The sequence below is a fragment of the Eumetopias jubatus genome, unplaced genomic scaffold (genome assembly GCF_037043125.1).
Source record: "Eumetopias jubatus isolate StellerSeaLion01/CBP00866 unplaced genomic scaffold, mEumJub1_p1.0 scaffold_10, whole genome shotgun sequence".
NCBI lineage: Eukaryota > Metazoa > Chordata > Mammalia > Carnivora > Otariidae > Eumetopias > Eumetopias jubatus.
This window is the reverse complement of record NW_028274816.1, coordinates 101,398,389-101,423,456: the sequence shown is the minus strand read 5'-3', so window position 1 is coordinate 101,423,456 and position 25,068 is coordinate 101,398,389. Positions and strand designations below refer to the sequence as shown.

Genomic DNA, 25,068 nt, shown 5'->3' with positions numbered 1-25,068 from the left:
GGATCCAGGGAAATACATATATGTATGTGTATATATATATATATATATATATTTTTTTTTTTTAAGATTGTATTTATTTGACAGAGAAAGACACAGTGAGAGAGGGAACACAAGCAGGGGGAGTGGGAGAGGGAGAAGCAGGCTTCCCGCAGAGCAGGGAGCCCAATGCGGGGCTCAATCCCAGGACCCTAGGATCATGACCTGAGCCGAGGGCCGACACTTAACGACTGAGCCACCCAGGCGCCCCTCCAGGGAAATATCTTTAACAGCAGACAAAATTCTACCAACGGGCTTGTACTGGGATTAATAGGCTGGGAATCAGTGGTTGATTGGGGCCCACATTCTGTCTGCTGTTATTTGTGGGTGGCCTCCTCTCAGGCCTCCAGTGGGTGAAGTGAACTTCCAAGCCCAGAAGGGCTCCTCCCAGGGGCGGGGAAACCAGCTGGGGCGTGTAAACAACGGCCAGGGTTTTGCTGAAATGAAAGTGGAAGTGTATCTCAGGCCCAGCTTGGTGAGGAAAAAGACACCTCCGAAGGTACGAGCAAGAGTTCAGTTACAGGGGACACTGCCACTTTGTGCCCAGCTCTGAAGCCTCAGCTCCTGTCAACCGGACCCAGGCCCGTGTCAGTGATGAATGATGATGCCGTAAGTGAGGAGGAGAGTGTTGGGGGATGGGGGGGAAGCAGAGGAGCATTCCTCTTGGCTGGGCATCTGCAGTTATCTCAGGGTCTGGTGGCCAAGCCTCTCTGCCCGTCTCTCAGACCTGCTAAACTTCTGGGGAGAAACAAATGGCTGGGGTTACCTCTCCCCTAACCCACTGCCTCAGAGACAATTTTGTAACCTTCACCTCAAGAGCTCATGAATTCCTTGTGTGAATGCGTTTTTCTGAGAGAATTCAGTTCTCATTAGATACTTAAAGGGTTCTGTGACCCAAAAAGTTTGACTCGTTCACACCTTTATCTCCTAAGATCTTGCCCAACAAACTTGCCCTCCTTATATTTCACCCTAGAGTTGAAATGGATAGTTCCTCGCCTTACAGTTCATTTGAACTGAACCCTGGGCCCTCTTCCGGGTCGCAGGAAGACCTGTTCCTCCTCCAAGAGCTCACCTGACCCCTGCCTGCTGTAGTCTTTCCCTTCCTGACCTGTGAATGCCCCGACTCCTGCTAGACTAAGACTGGTCCCCTGTCTAGCCTGTTGACCCTTGATCCCTAGACATGCCAGCACTGTGCCTGGGTTGCAGTCGGCACTCAATAAACAGCTGTGGAATGAATGAATCTCCTCCCCTCTCCAGCTTCTTCAGTCTTTCCCTCCCTGCTACTCCCCTATCTCATAAATACACAAATGTCTTGCCTGGGAATTTTTCATTCATCTCACAAATGTAAGAAAGATCACAGGCTCAGGGAGCCCGGCTGGCTCAGTCGTTGGAACTGAGTGACTCCTGATCTTGGGGCTGTGAGTTCAAGCCCCACACTGGGTGTAGAGATTACTTAGAAAAAAAAAGAAAATTAGGGACGCCTGAGTGGCTCAGTTGGTTAAGCGTCTACCTTCTGCTCAGGTCATGGTCCCGGGGTCCTGGGACTGAGTCCCGAATTGGGCTCCCTGCTCCGCAGGCAGCCTGCTTCTCCCTCTACCTGCTTGCTGCTCTCCCTGCTTTCTCTCTCTGTCTCTGACAAATAAATGAAATCTTAAAAAAAAAATTAAAGCAGATAATCCATAAATCCATACAATAAAAACTTAGCACACTGCTTGGCACCTACTAAGCGTACAATATGTGTTAATGTTACTGCCAACCTTTCAGAACCCCAGTTCCCCAAGATTATCTTGATTCACCCCCATCTTCTACCTCTGCCAAAACTACTCCCTTGAACAGCCTTTACATATTGAAAGGTGGGTTCAGGAAACTCTTCTTTTAATCACCCTAAATTCATTATTGAGAGAGAATCTCTTAATATTTTGGGGGATGCCTGCGTGGCTCGGTCTGTTGAGGGTCCTGGGATTGAGTCCCTTTAGGGGCTCCTTGCTCAACGGGGAGCCTGCTTCTCCTTCTGTCTGCCACTCTCCCTGCTTGTTCGTGCTTGCTCTCTCTGACAAAATCTTTTTTAAAAAAGAACATATTGGTGTCTACCCAGAGTTTCTTATGCTTTTTTATTTTTTTCTAAGATTTTTTTTTAAGGTAATCTCTACACCCAATGTGGGGCTCCAACTCATGACCCCAGATCAAGATTCATACGCTCTTCCAAGACTGAACCAGTCAAGCACCCCCATGCATTGTTTTTAAAGACTTTTTATTTATTTATTTGAGAGAGAGAGAGAATGAGAGAGAGCACGAGAGGGAAGAGGGTCAGAGGGAGAAGCCGACTCCCCGCTGAGCAGGGAGCCCGATGTGGGACTCAATCCCGGGACTCCAGGATCATGACCTGAGCCGAAGGCAGTCGCTTAACCAACTGAGCCACCCAGGCGCCCCCCATGCATTTTTATGTGTTAATAAAGATCCTTATGAAATAAAACTTTTTAAATCAACAGCATAGAGATCCTACTTTCTATACAGTTTTGTATCTTGCTTTTTTGGCTTCTTGTGAGCATTTTTTTTTTTAAAGATTTTATTCATTTATTTGACAGAGACAGAGAGAGGGAACACAAGCAGGGGGAGTGGGAGAGGGAAAAGGAGCCTCCCCACGGAGCAGGGAGCCCGATGTGGGGCTCGATCCCAGGACTCTGAGATCATGACCTGAGCCGAAGGCAGACGCTCAACCAGCTGAGACACCCAGGCGCCCTGTGAGCATTTTTTCATATCGTTAAATGTTCTGTGTCTTTTAATTGCTACATGATATATTTATTTTTAATTGCTACATGATATATTTATTTAGCTATTCCTCTATTTTTTTAAGTATTTTATTTATTTATTTATTTGACAGAACAGAAAGAGAGAGAGCACAAGCAGGGGGAACAGCAGGCAGAGGAAGAAGCAGCCTCCCCGCTGAGCAGGGAGCCCGATGTGGGGCTTGATCCCAGGACCCTGGGATCAGGACCTGAGCTGAAGGCAGACGCTCAGCTACTGAGCCACCCACACGCCTCTAGCTATTCCTCTATGGTTGGATATGTAGATTTCTTTTTGTCTGTTTTGTTGTTTTGTTTTTATTTTATTGTTTTGCTTTTGTTTGCTTTTTTTAAGATTTTATTTATTTATTTGTCAGAGAGAGAGATTGAGAGAAAGGGAACACAAGCAGGGGGAGGGAGAAGCAGACTCCCCACTGAGCAGGGAGCCCGATGGGGGGCTCGATCCCTGGACTCTAGGATCACGACCTGAGCTGAAGGCAGACGCTTAACCGACTGAGCCACCTAAGCCTCCCTGTTTTGTTTTGTTTTTAATGTAAACTCTACCCCAATGTGGAGCTCGAACTCAGACTCTGAGATCAAGAGCCACATGCTTTACCGTCCAAGCCACCCAGGCACCCCTCTTTTTGTCTGTTTTAAATAAAACCACAATAATAATCTTTGTACATGAACTTCTGGCCATTTCCTTGTAAGTAGGACTGTTTTTTTGTCACTCAGTCTCGGTGGTCATTCTCATTCCTCATCTTAGTTAGCCTGATAGCAGCGTTTGGCACAGCTGCTGGCTCCTGCTCCTTGAAACCCGTCTTCACACTCCTGTTCTCCCTCTAGGTTCACTGACCCCCTCCTCTGCATCCTCCTTGGCTGGTGCTTCTTTGTTCCCTGACCTCTTAGTGGTGGGTACCCCCAGAAATCAGCCCTTGAACTTCTCTCTGTTTGCACCTCCCTCCCTGTTGCTCTCATGTAGTTGTAAGACTTTCTTGTGATCTTACTTAGTTTTGTGACTCTTATCTCCCCCACGTGAATAATCCCCAAATGTATACTTCCGGCATGGACATCTTCCCTGAATACTAGATCCCTAGAGGCAACTGCTACCCTCTGTCTCTACTGACATGTCAAATAGGCACTTCATATCTAATGTGTTCAAAATAAACCCTTCATTTTCTGCCTTAAATCTCTTCCATCCAGTCTTCCCCATCTCAGAAAATGGCTCTCCTTCCCTCCAGTTGCTCAGGCCAAAAAGCTTAGAGTCATCCCAGACTCCTCTCTTCCACACTCTATTTCCGATCCATTGGCAACTTCAACCAACCTAGACTCCACTGCCCCTCACCACCTCCATTAATCCTGCCTGGTCCAAGCCACCAACATGGCTCTCCTGGACGCTGTAATGGCCTCCTTGGAGGTCTCCCTGCTTGTGCCCTTTCCCCACATCGGTCTAGTCACACAACAGCCAACTCATCCTGTCTGTGGCTTCCCACTCCTCATTGTGTAAAAGGCCCTGCATGGTCCCAACCCGTTTCCTCCTCTGTGACTTCCTCTCTAGCCACCGTCCCCACAATTCCTCTGCTCAGCTTCACTGGCTTCCTTGCTATTCCTCAGATCTGCCTGACAAACTCCCACCTCAGGGCCTTTGTGCTTGTTGTCCCCTGCATAGAACTTTCCCCCATGTGTACACATGGCTTGCTCCTGCACCTCCTTCAAGTAAATGATGCGGTATCATCTCGGCAAGGCCCACTCTGATCACGCCATTTAAAATGTACTCCAACATTCTCTATCCTCCCCCTGCTTGGTTTTTGTCCACAACACTAACCCCACTAGCATACTGCAGATTTTATTTATTCTGTTTATTGTCTGGCTCATCCTCTAGAATATAAACTCCACAAGGAGGTTTTGTCTGTTTTGTTCACCACTATGTTTCCAGAGCCTAGAGCAGTGCCTGGCATTTGGTAGAAGCTCGGTAGCTAATTGTTGAATGACTGAATGAGAAAACAGATGAGCCGTGGACTTCTTATAGCCTCCTTCCCTTGAAGCACTGCTTCATCCCTCCTCCTCCTCTGTGTCTCTGACAGTCCCCAGTCCCGGCCCTGGCACCACCTTATCTTTGGCCAGCCCTTCTTCTTCTTCTTCTTCTTTTTTTCTCTGCCATTCCTTTTGTCTCCCCTGACCCCTGACTAGGTATCCTCAAAGATTACATTTTTTAAGGCTCTGTTCGTCAAAGTGTTCTTCCTTCTTTTTGGCTTCTTCCATCACCACATGCTGTTCCAACCCAGAGTCCTTTCCACCAAGTCCTGTCCCTGACCCCATGTGTCTTCAACGGCCTTGGGTTTGACTTACTTTGGCCCATTAATTAACCCTGAGAAATTTCAGGTTCCTCATCTATAAAATGAGGATTAATAGGGGTGCCTGAGTGGCTTAGCCAGTTAAGCATCTGACTCGCGATTTTGGCCCAGGTCGTGATCTCAGGATTGTGGGATCAAGTCCCACAGGGGTCTCCACGCTCAGCACAGAGTCTGCTTGAGATTTTCTCTCTCCCTCTCCCTCTGTCCCTCCCCTGGCTCACACACTCGCCCTCTCTCTTTCTCTCTCAAATAAATAAATCTTTTTAAAAAATAAAAGGATTAATACAATAGAAAGCATTCAACATAGCACGCATTATGCGCCAGGCACCGTTGTTTCCAACAAAATTATATATAGGTGGAAATTGCTATTATGCCCATTTTACAGATGAGGAAACCAAGGCACAGAGAGTTCAGTAACTTGCTCATTGCCTTGCAGGACTAAGAGGAGCTGGATGTAAGCTCCAGAGGCTTGGTTCCAGAGTTTGTGCTTTTTACTGTTAGGCTGAACGGCCTCCAGTACCCCTATGATGAACATAGATAGCATGAGATTTTATCTTCTGGGGTGGTTAGGTTGTAAAGTTGGCAAGTAAGGCAGAAGCATGTAGGTAGTCAAAATTAACCTTAAATCATTAACTCACCCCTAGAGTATCCAGAATTTACAGTCTGTCAATGAGCTCCACAGGGAAAGGATTGCAATTTTTTTTTCAGCAGAGTGGCAGATGCACCCTGGCTTGCATTTAGGAGACCATGTTTTCATGTATGTGTAGTCAAATTCACGTAAGTGACTACGATCAGCCTGTGTTGTCCTTCAGAGGGTCCTATAAGAGAGAAGTTTCAGCTGGGAGCTCGAAACAGGGGGCAGTTTTATGATACTTAAATGATACTTAAATGGAGATGGGGTCCAACTGTGCCCAGCACCTAGCAGGCCCCCAATAACCACTGGCTCACCTCCTTGCCTGTTGGGTCCCTGGCTTTCTACCAAACTCTTGACACCCAGGTCTACAATCTTGGCATCATCTCTCCAGTTTGTCCCCTCTGTCTCCTTAATATAAACATCCACAGAGTCCTGGAGCTTTCCTCATGAAATGTGCTTACCCGCGCATGTCCACTGCCAGAGGCCCAGCTCAGCTCCTGCCATGTCAGTGGGAATTAGAACCTCAGAGTCTCACTCCTTCATCAGTGGGATGAACCCCGCTGCTTGGGTTCATCCTGCCATGGCTTGCCAAGACGCTTCTTAAACACTGTGCCCAGCACCTCACCGCCCCCATCAGAAATCTTCACTAGTTCCCCATCTCCTACTGATACCTGGTCTGAACTCCCCTGCTTGAATGGTTCTTTTTAAAATTCTATATTTGTTGGGGTGCCTGGGTGGCTCAGTTGGTTGAGCGACCGAGTCTTGATTTTGGCTCAGATCGTGATCTCAGGGTCATGAGATCAAGCCCCACGTTGGGCTCCACACTCAGTGCAGAGCCTGCTTGAGATTCTTTCCCCCTCCCTCTCCCTCCCACTCTGCCCCTCCCCCCTTCTCATGCTTGCTTTCATTCTCTCTCTCACATAAATAAATAAAATACAATTTTTTAAAAAAATTTTAAAGGATTTTATTTATTCATTTGAGACACAGAGAGAAGAGAAAGCATGAGCAGGGAGAGAGGCAGAGGGAGAGGGAGAAGCAGGCTCCTTGCTGAGCCAGGAGCCTGATATGGGGCTCGATCCCAGGACCCTGGGATCATGACCTGAGCCGAAGGCAGACGCTTAACCATCTGAGCCACCCAGGTGCCCTGCAATCTTTTTTTTTTTTTAAAGATTTTATTTATTTATTTGAGAAAGAGAGAATGAGAGACAGCACAAGAGGGAAGAGGGTCAGAGGGAGAAGCAGACTCCCCGCTGAGCAGGGAGCCCGATGCAGGACTCGATCCCGGGACTCCAGGATCATGACCTGAGCCGAAGGCAGTTGCTTAACCAACTGAGCCACCCAGGTGCCCCCTACAATCTTTTTTTAAAAATAGGAAGATATAGGATACTGGAACCACATTCCTACGTGAGAACATCTTGGTTGGAGCTGAGAAGAGGCTTCCACTTTAGTGGGGAACATGCTCTCTCCAGTTTGTGAGTCCCTAGCATTCCCTATCATCTACAGTGACTCCTGGACTCATTGATGTCATCTAACCAGCCCTTAAAGGCACCTTATCTGTAGAAATATAAAGAACTGGGTACCTTTCTCACTACTCATAAACCAGCATTATTTTGTCAAGCCCTAGCTTTCCTCTGCTTAAAAACAGAGTGAACTCACACTGAATGTCTTCAGTGCCCTCTGTAATATGCTCCCATTCTGTCATTCATTCACTGCAGACATTCATTCCTTCAACACACATTGACTGAATGCCCGTTTTGCGCCAGGGACTCTGCTGAACACGGGGGTACAGAGATGACTAGGACAGAGTCCCGCCTTCCCAAGTGAGCTCACGCTTCTTTGAGCTGACCTTATTTATCAGGCTTCCCAACCACAGAGTGAACCCTGCCAGCTAACGTCTATTCCATCCCACAAACAAAGGTGCATTTGTTCGTATCCCTGGTGTCATTCCCTTGCCCATGTCGTCACTCTCTGTCTCTGGACTTGCTCCAAATCATACCCAGCCTGAAAGGCCGCTTAGGACAGTGGAAAGAGTGGCAGTCAAGGGACAGGCTGGGGGGCACCTGGGTGGCTCAGTCGTTAAGCGTCTGCCTTCGGCTCAGGTCATGGTCCCAGGGTCCTGGGATCGAGCCCCGCGTCGGGCTCCCTGCTCGGCGGGAAGCCTGCTTCTCCCTCTCCCACTCCCCCTGCTTGTGTTCTTTCTCGCTCGCTGTGTCTCTCTCTGTCAAAAAGATAAATAAAATCTTTAAAAAGGGGGGGGGACAAGCTGGGAGATGTGGGGTAGACTGCTCCCCCACTCTGGGCTTGACTTCTGTTTTTGGAGGGGAGCTTGATTTCTTCACTGGAAAGCACAGATCAGCAGTCTGGAGTCAGCCTGCATAGTGCCAAATGCCTTTGGGCAAGTCACTTCACCTCTCTGAGGTTCGGTTTCCTCGTCTGTAAAATAAGATTAAGAGGGAATTTATCTCATAGGGTTGTTTCAAGAGTGGAGTGATACAATCCGTATCAAAAGCTTGGCACAGTGCCTGACACACAGTAAGTGCTGCATAAATGTTAGCTAATGGGGCGCCTGGGTGGCTCAGTTGGTTAGGCGACTGCCTTCGGCTCAGGTCATGATCCTGGAGTCCCTGGATCAAGTCCCACATCGGGCTCCCCGCTCGGCGGAGAGTCTGCTTCTCCCTCTGACCCTCCCCTCTCTCATGTGCTCTCTCTCTCATTCTCTCTGTCTCAAATACATAAAAAAAAAAAAATGTTAGCTAATAGTATGACGTTTTGCCACTCTAAACCCCCACTCCTTCTGGAGGCCTCCCTAGTGACGGGAAGCCCTATGGGGCGACGGCCCCTCCTCCATACTCCCGACGTCCTCCACGGTCCGTCGTGGGAGGGCACACCCTGTCTTGGGTGCCGTTCCCTCCGGGCCCGAGGTCTGGCCTCTTGTCTCTGTGTCTCCCTGGGTCCGTGCCCAGCGCCCCGCAGCAGGAGCTCAGTGTTTGTTAAAAGCAAGGTCTCCTATAAAGAGCAGATGTGGCTGCGGCCAGGGCCCCTCGTGCGCCCCCCAGCGAGCGGCCAGGCCCCCAGGGATGAGGAGAGCAGGCCAGGACCCGCCCGGGGCAGGGGAAAGGGGCTGGGCTGTGCCGGAGCTGAGCATCAGCTCTGCTGTGGGAGAGTCCACAACAGGATACCCTTCCCCTGGGCTCCCTCTCAGGGAAGGCAGGTGGATGTGTGCTCATTTCCCCCCTGCTCTAATAGGCCCTCAGTGCCCTCCGGGAGGAGCAGGCCACACTGAAGAGCAGGCTGCAGGAGCTGCGGCGGCAGAGGGAGCTCAGGGCCCTACCCTACGACCAGGTAAGCTGGGAGAGGGCTGTGGCCCGGTAGGAAGAACTAGAAGTCAGTTTCCCTCCTGGCTCTGCCGCTTCCTTGCTCTGTGACCTCGAGCGTGTGACTTGAACTCTCTGGACCTGTTTTCTCATCTGTAAAGTGGAGCTACCAAACTTGCAGGGCTGTGTGAGGACAACCTAAGATCTTGGGTCTAAAATGCCAGTCTAGGCTTGACCTACGTTCATCCGCTCCTTTCAATAAATGTATTCATCCTGGGGCGCCTGGGTGGCTCAGTCGTTAAGCATCTGCCTTCGGCTCAAGTCATGACCCCAGGGTCCTGGGATGGAGCCCCGCATCCGGCTCCCTGCTCGGCGGGAAGCCTGCTTCTCCCTCTCCCACTCCCCCTGCTTGTGTTCCCGCTCTCACTGTGTCTCTCTCTGTCGTATAAATAAAAATGTTTAATAAATAAATAAATAAATAAATGTATTCGTCCCCGGCATCGAACACTTTCCTCCTGGGGACCGGGGTGGGGCCTCTCCCACCCTTGAAGGCTGCATCAGCCTCCCCTCCCCCACCTCCAGGTCCCATTCCAGGCACCTGCGGTCCCCTTGGTGTTCCAAGGAAACACTCAGCAGGGCCAGGAAGCACCCAAGTGGTTGGTTTCCAAAGTGCGGATCTGCTACCCTCTGTCTGGAGGCTCTGCTCTAGTCACCTTCGATGACCCCAAGGGTAAGTCCTCTGAGAGAGGCCCCGGGAGGGAGGCTGGGAGGCTTCCTGGCACTGACCATACTCGCCCCCCTAACCGGCCCCCCCCTCCCCCCAGTGGCTGAGAGGGTGTTGCAACAAAAGGAGCATGAGATCCACATAGAGGAATGCCGGCTGCGGGTGCAAGTGCGGGCTGTGGAGCTGCCCGTGGTGACCACCATCCAGGTGACAGAGTGGCAGCATCCTGGGACACGCAGGGGCTGCCGTGCGCTTGGGCCCCAGGCAGCGGGGCCGGACCTCTCCTTCTTGTCTGCCCCTAGGTGTCCACTCAGGTAAGCAGGCACAGCGTGCTGGTCAGTGGGTTTCCTGCCGGGCTCGGGCTGAGTGAGGAGGAGCTGCTGGACAAGCTGGAGATCTTCTTTGGCAAGACCAGGAACGGGGGTGGTGATGTGAAGACTCGGGAGCTGCTGCGAGGGGGTGTCGTGCTGGGTTTCACTAAGGACGCAGGTGAGGGCCCCGCCCACAAGATTGGGGCTGATTGAGGCCTCAGGCCCCAGGAGAGCAGGGCGCTTGATGCTAGAAGTCCATCCCTCTCTCTCCCCCCAGTGGCCCAGTACCTGTGCCAGGTTGGCCAGTTCACAGTGCCACTGGGCAGGCGAAAGTGCCCTTTGAGAGTCTCTCCCTACCTCAGTGGGGAGATCCAGAAGGCTGAGGTAAGTGGGAAGGTTACTCAGGGGCTGGGTGAGGCGCCTGCCTGCCTGCCTGCCAGAAACTTGCCCAAGGATCAGGGTCCCCAAACCCCACTGCCCTCCCCCTTGCCAGCTTCTCTGGCCTCCTCGCCCCCTTCCCTACCCCCAGGGGCACCACCTGCCCCCAGTCCCTGACTCCCAGGAGCCTTTGCCCATCGCCTGGCTCCTTTTCCAGATCGCGTTCTGGCCGGTGCCCCAGTCAGTGCTGGTGCTCAACATTCCTGATGTCCTGGATGGCCCGGAGCTGCAGGACATCCTGGAGATCCACTTCCAGAAGCCCTCCCGTGGAGGTGGGGAGGTGGAGGCCCTGAGAGTCGTGCCCCCTGGACAGCGGGGCCTGGCGGTCTTCACTGCCACATCGGGCTAAGAGCCTGCCCTCCTCTGCGCCCACACCCATCTGCCAAGCCTCTCGAACCAGACTGGAGCGGGGTGCACGGGTGCAAGAGATCGTGCAGGTCGACAGTGGCAGGGATTATGGGTTGTGAAATGCTGCCCAAGAACAATAAAAGTGGCGTGATCTTCTCATTTCACTTCCTAAAAGGAAACTTGATTTGAGCGTGGCAGGAGGAACCCTAACCTTCCACTCTCAGCGCTGGCCTTCCGGGAGCCCACCTTCCCCTCCAGCTCTCAAGAGGCAACATCCAAGACCCAGGGTTTGGCTTTTTATTGACACAAACACAAAGGCAGCTTCGGTAAAACAGGGTGGGGTACACAAAAGCAGAAACCGCACTTCACACGTTTCGTCCTCGTTTAGACAATGAAGAGGCTGAGCCCCTCCCCCCACCTCCCACCGGCAGTGGCTGGGCAAAAACCCTACCTAACTCCCTATCGGAGAGCAGAGGGAGTTACACCCCTATGCCAGGAAGTCCCCACTTTGGTTCTAGCGGCCCAGGTCCTAGACCACCCCCCCTCTTTATTCTCCCGTCTCATCTCCCCACCCATGTAAACAAAGTTTGTGGCTGAATCTGGAAAAGCTGCCCCCCCGCCCCCCACCCCGCTCTGAGAAGGCAGTGGGCCTCCTTTGACGACGCGGGAAATGTGCTTTGATTTTTACTTTGGTCCCAGAACAAGAAACAGTTGGCATTGCCTCTCAGAGCCCTGGCTGGTAAATGCCACACTTATCTGCGAGGCTGAGAAAGCTTCCCACCTTCTTCTCCTCCGCCTCCCGTAGAGGAACGACAGCCCCAGAGACAGGACGTGCCACAGACCCCGGGAGGCTCGGGGCTGCCCCCCACCCACCCGCGGGCACACACACAGATTTTTGGCAGTGTTGCGGGACTGGGAGGCAGCAAAACCCCAGCTCCAGCAGAACGAGGAAGGCACTGGGGAGTACAGGGGTGGAGAAGGAGGTGTGAGACCGGGACAGCCCCCCCCCACGCACACGTGCACAGGTTTTCCGTTGCTAAGGCACCGAGAACAACTCCAGAGAACTCAGTGAAGCGTGGAGAGCCACGGGGGTCCGCGGGGGGGGGCGTTGCTCTGTGTCCCTCCCACAGTTGTGACCTAGGGGAGCAGGTCTGATTCCCACCCTTGTTGTAAGAGGCAACCTTGGTTACGAGGGGCAGGAAACCTGGAGGTGGAAGAAGCCCAACTGTGCTTAAGGAGATGAGAACAGGAGGGACAAGGCCATGCAACGAGGCGACAGAGCTCAGAGGTGGGCACTGGCCGGCCTGGGTCGAAGGGACACGAAGGCGAGACAGGGACACGTGGATTCACACAGACTGGCCCCATATCCTGAGCTGACGTTTCAATTCCTTGGGGGGTGGGGTGGGGTGGGGTGGGGCGGGGGGCAGGAGGGGGAGATGAGGCCGAGGGGGAAGCACACAGAACTGGACGGAAAGGGATCGGCTAACCTTGGCACAAAAGCAGCACAGCAGGCCCAGGGAAAGGGTGGGGGCAGGAAGCAGCCGGCCTCCCTCTGACCCTCCCTGTCCCCTTGGCAGGGCCCAGACATCCAAGTGGTCACTTCCCAACCTCTTCCGAGGGCAGGAAGGGGGGGAGGGGGCAGCCCTGCCTAAGGAGACAGAACAGGGCAGGGGAAAGGTCATCAGGACGGAGACCTTCGGGGGAGAGAGGGCAGAGCGGGACGTGATAGAGGATGAAATGTGAGAGAGTCTGGTGACCAGCACAATGCGGGGCCCCCCAGCGTCTCCCCTCCCGGGCCCTGAGGGTCCGCCAGCCCCCGCCCTAGTTCTCCTTCTCTGCTCCAGGCACCAGGAGGACTTTGCCCACATTCTTCTTCTCCTGCATCTGCCTCATGGCATCCGCTACCTGGAGAGGAAGATAAGACTCGGCTCCCAGGGCCGTCCGGTCCCCTCCAGAGAGCCAGCAGAGAGGAGCCAGCCCTCCTCTTCCCAGGAACCCCACCCTGGGAGCCCCGGCCCGCAGGGGGCCCGGCCCAGTCCTCCCTGCAGCCGTCCCACTCACCTTCTCAAAGGGCCACACGGAGTCGATGTGGGGTTTGATGCGGCCCTGGTTGTACAGAGCCAGGAGGCGGGCCACCACGCCCCTGACGAGCTCCACCTCACCCTCCAGGTAGCCCAGGTGGAAGCCACACACGGCGCGGTTGGCCGGCATCAGCTGCAGAGCGGTCACGCTGAACTGGTTCCACCACGTGCGCGCCAGGGCCACCAGGTTCCTCTTGGGGCCCGTCAGCAGGTTGGCCATTCCTGCGGGACGAGGAGATGCGGCCTGTGAATCCAGGTGCCGGGCACATCCCTGTCCCAATCCCCGCTCATCCGCCCCCCGTGGGCCTCTCGCAATCGCCCACAGTGGCACAGGGAGTGACAGGATGATCCCCCACCTGCTGGCTGCCAGGCCCAAGTGGACTCCGGCTGACTCAGAACTGCCCTCATCTTTATTTATTTGTCGATTTGTGTGTGTGTGAGACAGTTTTTCAGATGAAAATGCAGCTTGCCCAAGAAGCCCAGGAGGGTAGGACAAAGGAAGGCAGACTGATGGACTTTGCATCCGGAATAAGCCCCAAACAGGAGCAAAGAAAGAACACAGAATTCACTGTGTGTGACTCGCAGGAAAAGCAGTGAATGAGAATGACATCAGCCGCACCCCGGAGGCAGCAATCTGAACGCGTTCCCTGGCCCGGCCTAACCCTAACCCTGATGCCCGCTTGAGCAGCGCAGTCCCTGGGCCTCCGCATCCTGCCCTTCAGACCCACAGCCCTTTCCATCCCCAGCCCGCTAACTCACCATAGGTGACCACTTTGCCCATGGGTTTGAGGAGGTTGTAGCCCTTGGCCGTATCTGACCCACCCAGAGGGTCCATGACGATGTCCACTCCTGTCACAGAGTAAGGGAGAGGGAAGCCAGGAACAGCATTAGGGGCCACAGATCTGGAGTGCCCCTCCCTGTCCTGGGCCATCCTGCCCCGCCCATACCCCCGACCCCACCTTTGGGGGAGATCTTCTTGATCTCCTCCACGTAGTCAGTCGTGTGATAGTCGATGGGGTGTGTGACCCCGTTCTCCTTCAGCACCTCGTGCTTGCTGGCCGAGGCCGTTCCGAACACGGTCACGTTCTCCACTGTGCGGCACAACTGCAGGGCGGCCATACCCACACCCCCTGCAGCAAGACACTTTCATGAGGCGGGGACGCGGAGTCACCCCACCACCGCTCTCCATTCTTGCCCCTCAGGGGCGCATTTTGAGGCTTTCTCTCCTCACAACCAGGTCCAATATCCATGACTGAGAATTGGTGGGAGGGTAGCTAGCTAGCAAAGGAGGGGGTGCCGGGTGAGGGCACGTTGCTATGGATAGCACACCAGGCTGGACCTGGTGCCTGAACGTTACCACGGCAACAATACTGCAGAGGCCTCTGGGAGCCAGAGGCCGAGGCAGCCTGGTGTTGTCATGACGACCATCCAGACAAGACTGCAGGGAAGGGGCCCCGAAGGAAATCTGGGGAGATAAAGGGAGGGGGCCTGTCACCTGCGGCCATGTGTACCAAGACGCTCTGGCCGGGCCGTAGATTGCCGAAGTCAAAGAGGACCATGTAGGCTGTGATGTAATTGACCAGCAAGGCAGCGGCTTCCTCAAAGGTCATAGCCTCAGGCATCTGGAAGGTCTGGGCTGAGGGCACAGTCACCTCCTCCTGCCACATGCCTGACCGGATCAACACCATCACCCGGTCCCCTACCTTGAAGAATGAAAGAAGAGCATCATTCAGCGCCTCGCTCGTCCACCCACTGGCGACTTATGACCTTCTACTATGTACGAGGCCCTCTTCCTAGCAATGAAGTAGCAAGAGAAGCGGCCACAGTCCTCATGCTAATCGTAATAATAATACCATGGAAAACAATAACAACTTACCTTTACTGAGTGCTTACCAGAGGCCAGGCCCTATTATAAGTGCTATAATAAGTTTATTACATATAAACGCTCAATTAATCTTTCCCGGCTCTTTGAGGTAGATATTGTCCTTATCTCAACTTTACAGATCTCATGCTTCACTATTGTGTAAGATCGCTGAATGTAAGAAGCTTACATTAGGGCGGCATGAAGTATCGTTAAAGACATCAAACTGTTTTAGTTAAAAAAAAATGGGCTCTGCTGTTCACTGACAGTGTGACCTTGGGCAAATAAAAACTATTTAACTTTTTTGAGCCCCAGTTTTCCTGTCTGTAAAATAGAGCAATTATGAGGATTACATGGCAAAAAAATCATTTGGTAATTTTTAGCTCAACGTCTGGCACAGAATAAACAGTTCATAGTATTAGGTAATAACAGCGATAAAATGCCCGTAAAGATCTCTGAACCGCTAGGGTTGGTGCAATCACCTCACCAGAAGCATCTAAGCCAGCACTGGGGGCCCAGAAAACACCTTCACCCAGAGACAGGGGGTTGGGGTGATGGACAAGGACAGCCACACAGCCGCAATCCAACAGGAAGAGGCATCCCACCCCACCCCCCAACCTGCCCCAGCCACCTGCACAAGAGCCTCACTGCAGGAGGGAAAGGGAGCTAGGAAAACAGAATCTTTCCCTCCAGCTTAGCATCTGGGGTCAAGAGGAGGGCAGAGGAAAGGGGGCAATCTCTGGGGAAAGCAAGGCCTCTCCTCAATCTCTGAAGGCCATGGAGAGAGAAGTGTGGGTGCTATTCCAGGACAATCTGGGGCTGTTGTGGTCCCTGCCAGGAATGATGGGAATTCTGTATATTAAGGAGACCTGGGATCCGTGGAAAGAAGGCATGGGGCTCCCCCCCACACACCCCTTTTCATGTCCTCAAGCCCCCACACTCCATTGACAAAGAGGACTGAAGGCAGGCTGGGATCTTTCCTTGCAAGCACTGGCCCGAGATGAGGTCTGGGGAATGGAAGCATTCCACTCTAGGACTCAGGACTAGGAGACTCCAGGACTGCTGGAAAGTGCAGTGTTCAGCCAGGGTTGTGACCAATGTGGCCCAGAACAAGGTTCACCTACCCAGGCTAAAGCCGACCCCTCAGCCCATCACAGGACAGGGCCATGAACCCCTCCCCAGCCCAGACATCAGGATGGAAGGAGGGCTCTCCCCACAGAATCCAGCCTCTTACATCAGGTTCTTGCCCTGGACAGGATATCCTGTATTTACTAAGCGGAAAGTGTGGGGAGGGAGGTTAGGTGGGTGGCCTTCAAACATGAACTACAATTCTCCCCCCACCCCCACCACACACACACACACACACACACACACACACACACACACACACACAAAATTCCTCTTAGCACCTTCTCAAGAGTGGGATTACTTAAAAGTCAGTGGAAAGGGTGGGGCCAGAGCTGGATGGAGGCAGAAGCCCTTTAAAGGAGGAGATGCTGGCATGCACAATAAATTCAAGAATTCCAGCTCTGGGGGCGCCTGGGTGGCTCAGTCCTTAAGCGTCTGCCTTAGGCTCGGGTCATGATCCCAGGGTCCTGGGATCGAGTACCGCATCGGGCTCCCTGCTCTGCGGGGAGCCTTCTTCTCCCTCTCCCACTCCCCCTGCTTGTGTTCCTGCTCTCGCTGTCTCTCTCTCTGTCAAATAAATAAATAAAATCTTTAAAAAAAAAAAAAAAGAATTCCAGCTCTGGGATCTGGGACTAGCAGGTCCTGCAAGAGAAAGGCCGAGTCTGAGGGGGCCTCTCTTCCAGGGTGCTGATTCTAAAAAGAAACCCCCAAACAAATGATGTGCAAAGGCTTCACCCCAGGTCTCTCAAAAAAGTTGCTCATTTGGAACTCTTCGCTGTCCGGGTTTGTGGCCAAGATTAATGATAAACGAAAGGAGAAACAGACCGGCAGAGCTGGGCCAACCTGCTCCCAGTGCCACACACCCCCCCCCCCCCCCCCCGGTCCACATGGGGTTTCTGAGGCGAGGGTCCTCCCGGAGGAAATCAGAGGCGTTTCCCCCACCCCACCCCCGCCCCCCAACGGTCCCAAGGGCAGCCTGGGGTCGTGGCCCGCCGCCTGAGTCACTGGAGGAGGAGACAGTGCAGTCACGGGATACAGAGAGCTTAAGACAAAGATCCAGAGACCCAATCTCGCCCCCACCAACCCCAAGATCAGAGTGGCAGTGTAAGGCCGATGGGAGAGCGGGTGGGAGGCTCCCTCTCCTCCATGATGGGCGTGCCTCGTCTCTTTGGCCCTGCTCTGGGAGGGGCCTCCTCACACCCCCACAGACCACGGGGCTGCATGTGACTGGGGCTCTGGCAGGGTCATGCGTCCCCGCCCAACCCGGACTACATAGCTCCTCAAGCTCCCTCGGGGAAAAAGGCACTAATCGGTACTCAGGGTCACAGACCACAATTACCCAGGGATTGTTTGGTGGCAGAGGTACAGGTGTGGTTTTAATGGGGGGGGAGGTTTGGCAGGGGGCGGAGGGGGGGGGTAGTTGGTAAGGTCGTTGTGCGCATGCGCTTGGGTGCCTTATTGTGTTCCCCCCGGCCCCAAACCAGCACCGCCGCTGCCGCTGCTGGGCGGCGGCCACAATTAGAAATGGTTGGGGAGGGGGCGATAACTCTATCTCCACTACCTACCCTCCAATATAAACCCAATTCCCCAGGGCCCTCGTAACACAGGCTCCTTTCCAACGCCTTCCATGCCCGTCTGCCCGGGTCAGTGCCAGTTTCTTCCGCCCTGCCACACCCCCGGCCCTCGCCCACTCGAGCCCCACTACCCGGTGGCCCGGGCAGCCTCTCCCTATCCTGCCCTGTCCCGCTCACCTTGCGGTCGTTGACTCCCTCGCCCACCGCGATCACGACGCCGGCGCCCTCCATGCCCGGAGTGAGGGGCAGCGGCGGCAGCCGGTCGTACAACCCCTGCCGTGCCATAAGGTCGGCGAAGTTGAGCCCGCAAGCCCGGACGCGCAGCGTCAGCTGGCCGGGACCGGGGGCCGGGGACACAGCCGGCCGGCTCTGCAGCTTCACCTTGTCGTAGCCGCCGAAGCCGCTGAGCACTAGGCACCGCAGCGGCGGCAGCGACGCGGCGGCGGCCCCCTCGGAAGTCGCGGATGGCTGGGCGTCGCCAGCGGCCTCGGCTTTCGGGGGCTGAGAAGAGGAGTCTTCTCCGGCCCCTGCTTCGGCCGCCGCCACCGCGGTGGCCGCCTCGGCTACCTCTCTCTCCGTGGACATGTCTGGGACTCCCGACGTGCGCGCAGCTGGACCGAGGGTGCACAGCTGGGGAGGGCGGGGCGCGCGTCGGGAGGAGCCGCGGCTGCGGACTGCGCGCGGGAGGGGCGGGGCCTCGCGGGCCGACTTAAAGGGCCAGGACCACCGCGCGGGTGTTGGCAGGAGCGCGAAGGTGGGAGACCTGGAACGTCTGGAGGGAGACCCGCACGAGGGCATTCTTAAGGTCATGCAGACTGCGACTTAATTTGCTTATTTATTCAGAATAAGCCTTATGCAAGTTAATATGTAAAAGGACAATCTGAAGGACGATCCCAGAACCTGAGCTTACATCAGATTTGGGAAGCCAGCCACCTGTGGACGGGAACCCAACTAAGTTGTTCCTCAGGCTCTAACTCTACCCATATGTGACTCATTCGTGTGGTCTTGCAGTGGCAACTTGGAGCAGGGAGACCGAGTCTTTTAAAACTTTCCATCTGACTGTTAAAATTCTGTGCCTCGACTGTCCCTTCTGTAAAATGGTGATGATATTGCTTGCTCTAAAAGATAAAATTAAATCGAGTATAACCGATTTAAAGAAGCGCTTTTAAAAGGTAAAAGATGCCATGCAAACGCAAAACAGTGGTGTGATTTATCGTTAGACTCCGGATCAAGCCTTAAATGTCTCCATCAGGCCTGTCGTGAGCAATTCAATTTTCCTCTTCCTCCCCATCTCTGTCTCCCCGAAGTATCCACCAGAGGACGCAGCTCCCCCAAAACTTTCCACCCTGGGCTTGGCTGGAGAAACTCAGTCCACAATTCCCTGCTAGTCCAGGCCCGCCGTTAAGCCACCCCAGCCCCAGACTAGGCCGTCCGTTGCTATGGGGACGGAAAGCCCTGATGTCACCATTGACCGGGTGGGTGTGTTGGAGTCCATACCCTCATATCCCCAAGACTCCCTGCCGGGACGTTGAGAGAGGAGGGGTAAGACCGAACCAAAAAGACTCCCTCCTCCTACCATCTCGCGCCCCCTCCTGTTCAGGGAGTGGATGGCTGCCCCCGCGCGTGTCCGCACTAGCACACCGGCGTGCACGCGTGGGCACACAGAAGGCCCGAGTCTCGCGCATTTGCCGCTTTCACCCTACCCCTCAGAACTTCGCCGAAACTCTGCCCCGAGCCCCTCTCCAAGGAAGTCAAACAGTCAAATAAGCCCGGCTCGGCCCGCCCCAAACCTACAAGAGTTCCTCAGGTCACCCCCACGCGCTGGAATCCTGGTCCGGGCCCTCGGATTCCTCGGGCCCCGCCCAGCTCCTCTGGGCCCCGCCCCTCCGGCTGCGCGGGTGGGAGGCGGGGCCGGGGGCGCGGCCGTCGGGCTGGGGGCGGGGCGGAGGGGGGGCCGCGGCCCCGAGCGGGGGCTCGGCGCGGGCCCGCGAGATGCCGGTGTCGCCGGCCGGAGCGGCTGCAGCTGCAGCGGCGGGGGAGGCGGCAGCGAGTCCCCGGAGGGGGGCTGCGCAGGGGGCCGGCGCGTAGCCGGGACTATGGAGGGGCAGAGCGGCCGCTGCAAGATCGTGGTGGTGGGGGACGCGGAGTGCGGCAAGACGGCGCTGCTGCAGGTGTTCGCCAAGGACGCCTACCCCGGGGTGAGGGACCCGCGTCTTGGAAGGCGGGCGCTGAGGCCGCGGGGATGGGTGATTAGGGCCCTAGGGACGGACCGAAATGGGTGCCGGGGTAACCAGGGTCGAGAGAGAAGGGCTCGGAAAACCAGGGACCGAGGGAGACGTTGGGGGTTCTGGGGGACTGCAGAGGATTGGGGTGGGGGGAATTGGGGAGCAGGGTGAAATGAATGGGATTTGGGAGAACCAGAGGATCCAGGAGGGGACGCTAGGGGAATGTCGGGGGTCCTGGGCATTGGAGAGGGGAAGAACTAGGGGCTGAAGGGACAGGGAGGGGGTCTGGGAACCTAGCAGATATTCCGCTGAGGCAGCCGCTCCTGGGATCTCCCCTTTGCCCAACACCAGACCAACTTGTGTCCAGGGGCTGGGCTGGACGGTGTGTGGGAGTGAGGAAGGCATTTGTCTGGGATGAAGACCGGAGGATCTCATCTTGACCCATCCCTCTCTGCAGAGTTATGTCCCCACCGTGTTTGAGAACTACACCGCGAGCTTTGAGATCGACAAGCGCCGCATTGAGCTCAACATGTGGGACACTTCAGGTAGCCAAGTCCCTGGGGTCACCCTGACTTCCTAGGCCCCCACCTTGCCCCTCCCTTGGCTAGACCCTTAGGCTCCAAGTAAGCCCAGCCCGTCCATCCAATTTTAGAAGGAAGGAAAATCAATTTTCTGCTTAAAGCTGGGGAAACTGAGGCAGAGCTTGCAGAGACACATAGAAATCTTGTCCTGAGAGAGAAAGCCCAGTATCCGGTCCTCTCAGCTGGATTCTGCCTACCTGGGAAAGTTGGGAAGAATGGATTTATTTTGGAACATGTTTCTTAGGAGATAGGGCTGGGTTTAGAAAAGACATTTAGAATTTCTTTGAGGGGTGGGGAACTGCTTCTATAGACTGAAGTGTAGAAATCTGAGATGTCCCAATGGGTGGGAGAGCTCTGCCCCTGCCCCTCCTCCTCCTCCAAAAAAGGGAGGAGGGTTTTTATTTTACTCAGCTCCCCTGGAGGGCTTTAGAAGATGTCTGTCAAAGCCCAGAAAGCATATGCAAAATTTTGAGAATGCCCAGAGATTTCATGATCTTCTCAAAGACTCAGAAAAGATTAAGAATGATTACTTTTAGAGAAACCCCTAGGGAAGTGGAGAGCTGTTTTCTGCCATCTAATCTCCGCTCTTCCTGCTCCCCTCCTTGGAGAAACCCGGACTCCTTGATGGGTATTAACAATTGCTCGTTTCCATTCTCTGCTCCTAGCATCCCTTGGCCAGGATTGGTAAGGTCTCCCATTCCCTTCCAGGCCTCCCACCCACTCAAGATCCTCGTCTGTCCCCTCCCTCCCTTTCTTCTCTCAGGTTCCTCTTATTATGATAACGTCCGGCCTCTGGCCTACCCTGATTCAGATGCTGTGCTCATCTGCTTCGACATTAGCCGACCAGAAACACTGGACAGTGTCCTCAAAAAGGTGGGAGCCTGGGGAAGCAGGCTGGCTAGACTGAGGGGGACAGAAACCATGGTCCTGACACAACATGGGTCAGGAGGAGGGAGTGATGTTTGGGGCATGGTCATCAGCTGGAGAGTGTGTGAAGCTCTCTTCCTTCCCGATCCCTCTCACCACCACCCCCCCTGCCCCCCGCCCTGCTTCCTGAAAGTCTGTTCTCAGAGCTGGATTCAGAATCTGGGGGAGATAGAGGAGGGCAGGGAGAAGTACTCAAGGGATTCCTTATCCATCCTCCCCATCTCCTTGGGTGTGGGAGCCCCAGATGGAGGGGATGGGAATGCTGCTCCAGGAGCTCAGGAGAGCCCTGTGGTCTCCTCTCCAGGCCTCTATTTCCATGAGAAAAGCCCACGTTGAATGGACAGAAGTCAGCTAACGCAGCCCTAGTTCCCAGATGGGGGAGGGAGGGCAGATTGGTCTGTTCTCAGGAACTAATTTGGGAAAGGGGGTGGGAATGGGAAGGTTTCAGGCCGGTAGACGCTTTATGGCGACTGAGGTAGAACCAGGGCCCCTGACCCCACAGCCCCACCCCAGCCCTTTCCTCCCTCCCCATCTCCTACACTCCATCCTGCTTCCAGGCCAAGCCCACCATTCCTACCTTCTTGCTCGCATGGGAGAGTCCAGAGGGGTGCATGGTTTCTGCATGATGTGAGGAAGGGTGTTCTCCTGGCATGGAGCAAGGATTCACCGTGTGCCTCCTCCTACTCCTCCATAACTGTTTTCTTCCCCCAAATAGTGGCAAGGGGAGACTCAGGAGTTTTGCCCCAATGCCAAGGTTGTGCTGGTTGGCTGTAAACTGGACATGCGCACCGACCTGGCCACACTGAGGGAGCTGTCCAAGCAGAGGCTTATCCCTGTTACACATGAGCAGGTGGGACTTTTGACCTCTGACCTGGTCCCAGCCTAGACCTCTCACCTCTGCCCCTCTCTATCTCTGATTTGAAAACCACCCTACTTGGCTCCTCCCTTGCCCTGATCTCTGACCTCTGACCTCCGACCCCATCCCTTGACCCCACCCCCACCCACCCCCACGCCCTCAGTCTCCCTGCGCCTCGCTGAGCTGCAGGCTAAGCCCCATAACTTCCTCCATACTCTCCACCCTTCCAGGGCACTGTGCTGGCCAAGCAGGTAGGGGCTGTGTCCTACGTGGAGTGCTCCTCCCGGTCCTCTGAACGCAGCGTCAGGGATGTCTTCCATGTGGCCACAGTGGCCTCCCTTGGCCGTGGCCACAGGCCGCTGCGTCGTACTGACTCACGCCGTGGACTGCAGAGATCTGCTCAGCTGGCAGGCCGGCCGGACCGGGGCACCGGGACCGAGAGCGAGATACACAAGGATCGAGCCAAGAGCTGCAACCTCATGTGAGGGGCCGGGGTGGGGCAGAGTGTAAGGAGGGGCGGTGAGGGCACAGCTGTTCCCTGCTGCACCTGGTTTCCGGGCCGCCTGACTCTGGTAGGGACCTCAGGGCAGGCCGAGGGAGCGCTTCTCCTGGGCAGGAGAGCTGAAGGCAGAAGGGTGCCACCATTCCCCACCTCCTCATCCCCCTCCTCCCCACAGCAAGTGGAGGAAGCCAGCGGGACAGGCATTGGGGCCGGGAGCTGGGCTGGGGAGGGGGTTGGGGAAGCCGGCATGGAGCAGTGACTTTGGTTGAGTCTTAGTCTGTGAAGGGTGCCTTCCCTCCCCACCCCCCGTATCCATATCCTGGCCCTGGCTTCCTTCCCTAAGGAAAGTGTCCATTCTGTGGCCTTCCTTTTTTTGCTCCTTTCCCTTCCACAGCTGTTCTCACTCATCCTAACCTCCAGGCAACACGCACTAAATTAAAAAGCAAGTTGAGAAGCCCCTCCCCCACCTACCCACAGTCCTATAGCTCCCTCAATCCCTTCCCCCAGCTGTCCCCAAATAAAGCCCATGTCCATGGAAAACGGCTGTGGCTTTAGTTTTGTTGCTTTCTAAAAACCCAATCTACCAATTTCTAGCAGCAGGAGGGGGGAAGTTAGACTTCAGGAAGAACTTTCTCGTCTGTGCCCACAGAGGAAAAAAGCCATGGGTCGGATTAGCAGTGTCCTTTTAGGAGCCAGAGGTGGGGGAGTGAGGGATCATGGGAATATTCATCTCAGTTAATGAGCCAGACAATCCTAAGGCCATTTGGGGTTTTTTAAAGTGGACTGATGTGCAATTCATTCCTCAGCCCAGCGGGGGCCCCCTGCTCGAGTGGGAGGGGTCCTGCTGAAGTAGTCCAGGCCCCTTGTACACCACCTCCACCCCCAACTTGGAATCTGCTGGTGCTCTAGGAGTTGTGGGGGTAGGGAAAGTTTCAAAAACCTCCATGTCGCAGAAGCTGACTCTTCTGTGCAGTGAAGTTACCCAAGGGACAGTAGTTTGATTCTGGGGTTTCCTTGGAGGTGGGGGCAGGGGCTCTCACCTCCGTTCCGTCTTGAGCTCCTGGATGATTTTGGAGGGAACATCAGCTGTGAGTTAAGGTCACTGCCCACCCTCCCCCCCCTCAACCCCAACCCCAGAAAGGAGGAAAGCTGGTGGAGGGGCTGGCGGAGCTCCTGTTGTCACGAAAGACAGTGCTGGTCTGTTTTCTTGGGAGTCTGGTTTCACATTGTCCTGTATTCCCTCCCTGGCTCTGTTCCCACTGGCCTCTTTTCGGTGACATTCTCCCCCAGGAACCATCCCTAGCGGTCCCCTCCCCCAGCCCCAGCCAGTTCTTCCAGACACACACTCTGGAATAGAACACAAACCTCACCCTCCCATCTGCTGGGTTCCCCCCGAATTCGCAGCCCGTCCCTCCCTCGTTCATTCAGCGGATATGCACTGAGCACCAACTGTGTGCTAGACACCGGCTTGGGATTGTGAAAGGACCAGTCTCTGTGCTCTGGAGGCCAGCCCAACGGGGAAGAGAGGTACCCCAGGTGTGACAGTGCCTTGCCTGTGGGAGCTCCTTACAGCCTCAGGCACCCAGTCCTCTGAGCCAAGTCCTGAGGGCTGCAGGAGAGTTTGTTTGGCAGGCGTGGAAGGGGTAGGAAAGGCGCTCTGAGCAGAGGGTAAAGCATGTGCAAACACGTGGCGAAGAGAAAGTGTGGCACGGTTGGGGCTGCCCTGACGAGGGGGGCAGAAGACAAGGCCCGGAAGGTACATCAAGGCCACCGTAGGGCCCACAAAGGAAACAGGTCTTCATTCTGAGGATGTGAGAAGGCACCAGGGGTTCCAAGCAGAGAGGAAGTGACCAGATTTGGTTTTTTGGAGAGATGGGTATCTGGATGAGGTGTTGGGGACTAGGGGGAATGTGGCTCTGAGATGTGTCCTTTAAAACAGCTTCTCCTTCCCTATGCCAGGGCCCAGTCTTGAGAGGAAAGGAAATCCCATCTGCTGCTGGCTCATCAGACAGCCCTTTCCCTCCCTCTCCTACAGGACCCTGCCCCTGTCCATCTCAGCTAATCTCAAGGATTCTGGGACAGCTTCAAGGGTCCTGGGCACCCAAACTGAGGTTAGGAGCTGACTCCAAGACTCTCCTCCAGGATCCCGAGTCCTGGATGGGAGGTGCTGGAGAGGGCTGGGTCCCAGCTAGGGGGCTCTGAGGACTGACTCCTCCCCCACAGGGACCTGCCACACCATCAACCTGGGATTTGGGGCCATGGCTTTTTTCCCCCACTTTGGACTTTGATACAAAGCCAACTCAAGCCTATAGCCACCAAAGTGCAGAGCGTCTGGGCCCCTCTCTTCTCCCAACTGCCCTCTCCTGCCTCGCTCAGGGAATGCAGATGCAT

The 25,068-nt window shown here is 54.9% G+C and overlaps 3 protein-coding genes across 4 annotated transcripts; 2 read left to right on the top strand and 1 right to left on the bottom strand.

Annotated features, from left to right (window-relative positions):
- The first annotated feature begins 508 nt into the window (after positions 1 to 508).
- Positions 509 to 11,101, top strand: IFI35 (interferon induced protein 35). 2 transcript variants are annotated; one of them, XM_028093983.2, is made up of 7 exons: positions 509 to 645; positions 9,054 to 9,149; positions 9,704 to 9,851; positions 9,946 to 10,052; positions 10,148 to 10,334; positions 10,434 to 10,540; positions 10,752 to 11,101. In XM_028093983.2, exons 1-7 carry the CDS (start codon positions 631 to 633, stop codon positions 10,941 to 10,943), a joined length of 852 nt encoding a protein of 283 aa, XP_027949784.1. In that variant the 5' UTR covers positions 509 to 630; the 3' UTR covers positions 10,944 to 11,101. The 2 variants fall into 2 exon arrangements, with proteins under 2 accessions (XP_027949784.1, XP_087884378.1); XM_088028252.1 differs by lacking the exon at positions 9,054 to 9,149.
- Positions 11,102 to 12,346: 1,245 nt separating this feature from the next.
- On the bottom strand, positions 12,347 to 18,199 carry VAT1 (vesicle amine transport 1). Its single transcript, XM_028093982.2, has 6 exons — positions 17,764 to 18,199; positions 14,519 to 14,726; positions 13,983 to 14,153; positions 13,783 to 13,872; positions 13,004 to 13,245; positions 12,347 to 12,847 (listed from the first exon to the last, which is right to left on the bottom strand). The coding sequence occupies exons 1-6, from the start codon at positions 18,169 to 18,171 to the stop codon at positions 12,764 to 12,766; spliced, it is 1,203 nt and encodes a 400-aa protein (XP_027949783.1). The 5' UTR covers positions 18,172 to 18,199; the 3' UTR covers positions 12,347 to 12,763.
- Positions 18,200 to 19,682: 1,483 nt separating this feature from the next.
- On the top strand, positions 19,683 to 22,660 carry RND2 (Rho family GTPase 2). The gene is made up of 5 exons (XM_028094074.1): positions 19,683 to 19,784; positions 20,269 to 20,356; positions 21,156 to 21,265; positions 22,035 to 22,169; positions 22,406 to 22,660. The coding sequence occupies exons 1-5, from the start codon at positions 19,683 to 19,685 to the stop codon at positions 22,658 to 22,660; spliced, it is 690 nt and encodes a 229-aa protein (XP_027949875.1).
- Positions 22,661 to 25,068: the final 2,408 nt, after the last annotated feature.

Bases quoted from the DNA above. Each gene is read 5' to 3' on its own strand.
- IFI35 (XM_028093983.2), top strand. The intron at 10,053-10,147 runs GTGACAGAGTGG...GTCTGCCCCTAG, and splicing joins CCGTGGTGACCACCATCCAG to GTGTCCACTCAGGTAAGCAG. The intron at 10,335-10,433 runs GTGAGGGCCCCG...CTCTCCCCCCAG, and splicing joins GGGTTTCACTAAGGACGCAG to TGGCCCAGTACCTGTGCCAG.
- VAT1 (XM_028093982.2), bottom strand. From the start codon at position 18,171: ATGTCCACGGAGAGAGAGGTAGCCGAGGCGGCCACCGCGGTGGCGGCG. The intron at 14,727-17,763 runs GTGAGCGGGACA...TCATTCTTCAAG, and splicing joins AGGGAGTCAACGACCGCAAG to GTAGGGGACCGGGTGATGGT. The intron at 14,154-14,518 runs GTGACAGGCCCC...GTCTTGCTGCAG, and splicing joins CTTGGTACACATGGCCGCAG to GGGGTGTGGGTATGGCCGCC.
- RND2 (XM_028094074.1), top strand. From the start codon at position 19,683: ATGGAGGGGCAGAGCGGCCGCTGCAAGATCGTGGTGGTGGGGGACGCG. The intron at 19,785-20,268 runs GTGAGGGACCCG...CCCTCTCTGCAG, and splicing joins CCAAGGACGCCTACCCCGGG to AGTTATGTCCCCACCGTGTT. The intron at 20,357-21,155 runs GTAGCCAAGTCC...TTCTTCTCTCAG, and splicing joins CAACATGTGGGACACTTCAG to GTTCCTCTTATTATGATAAC.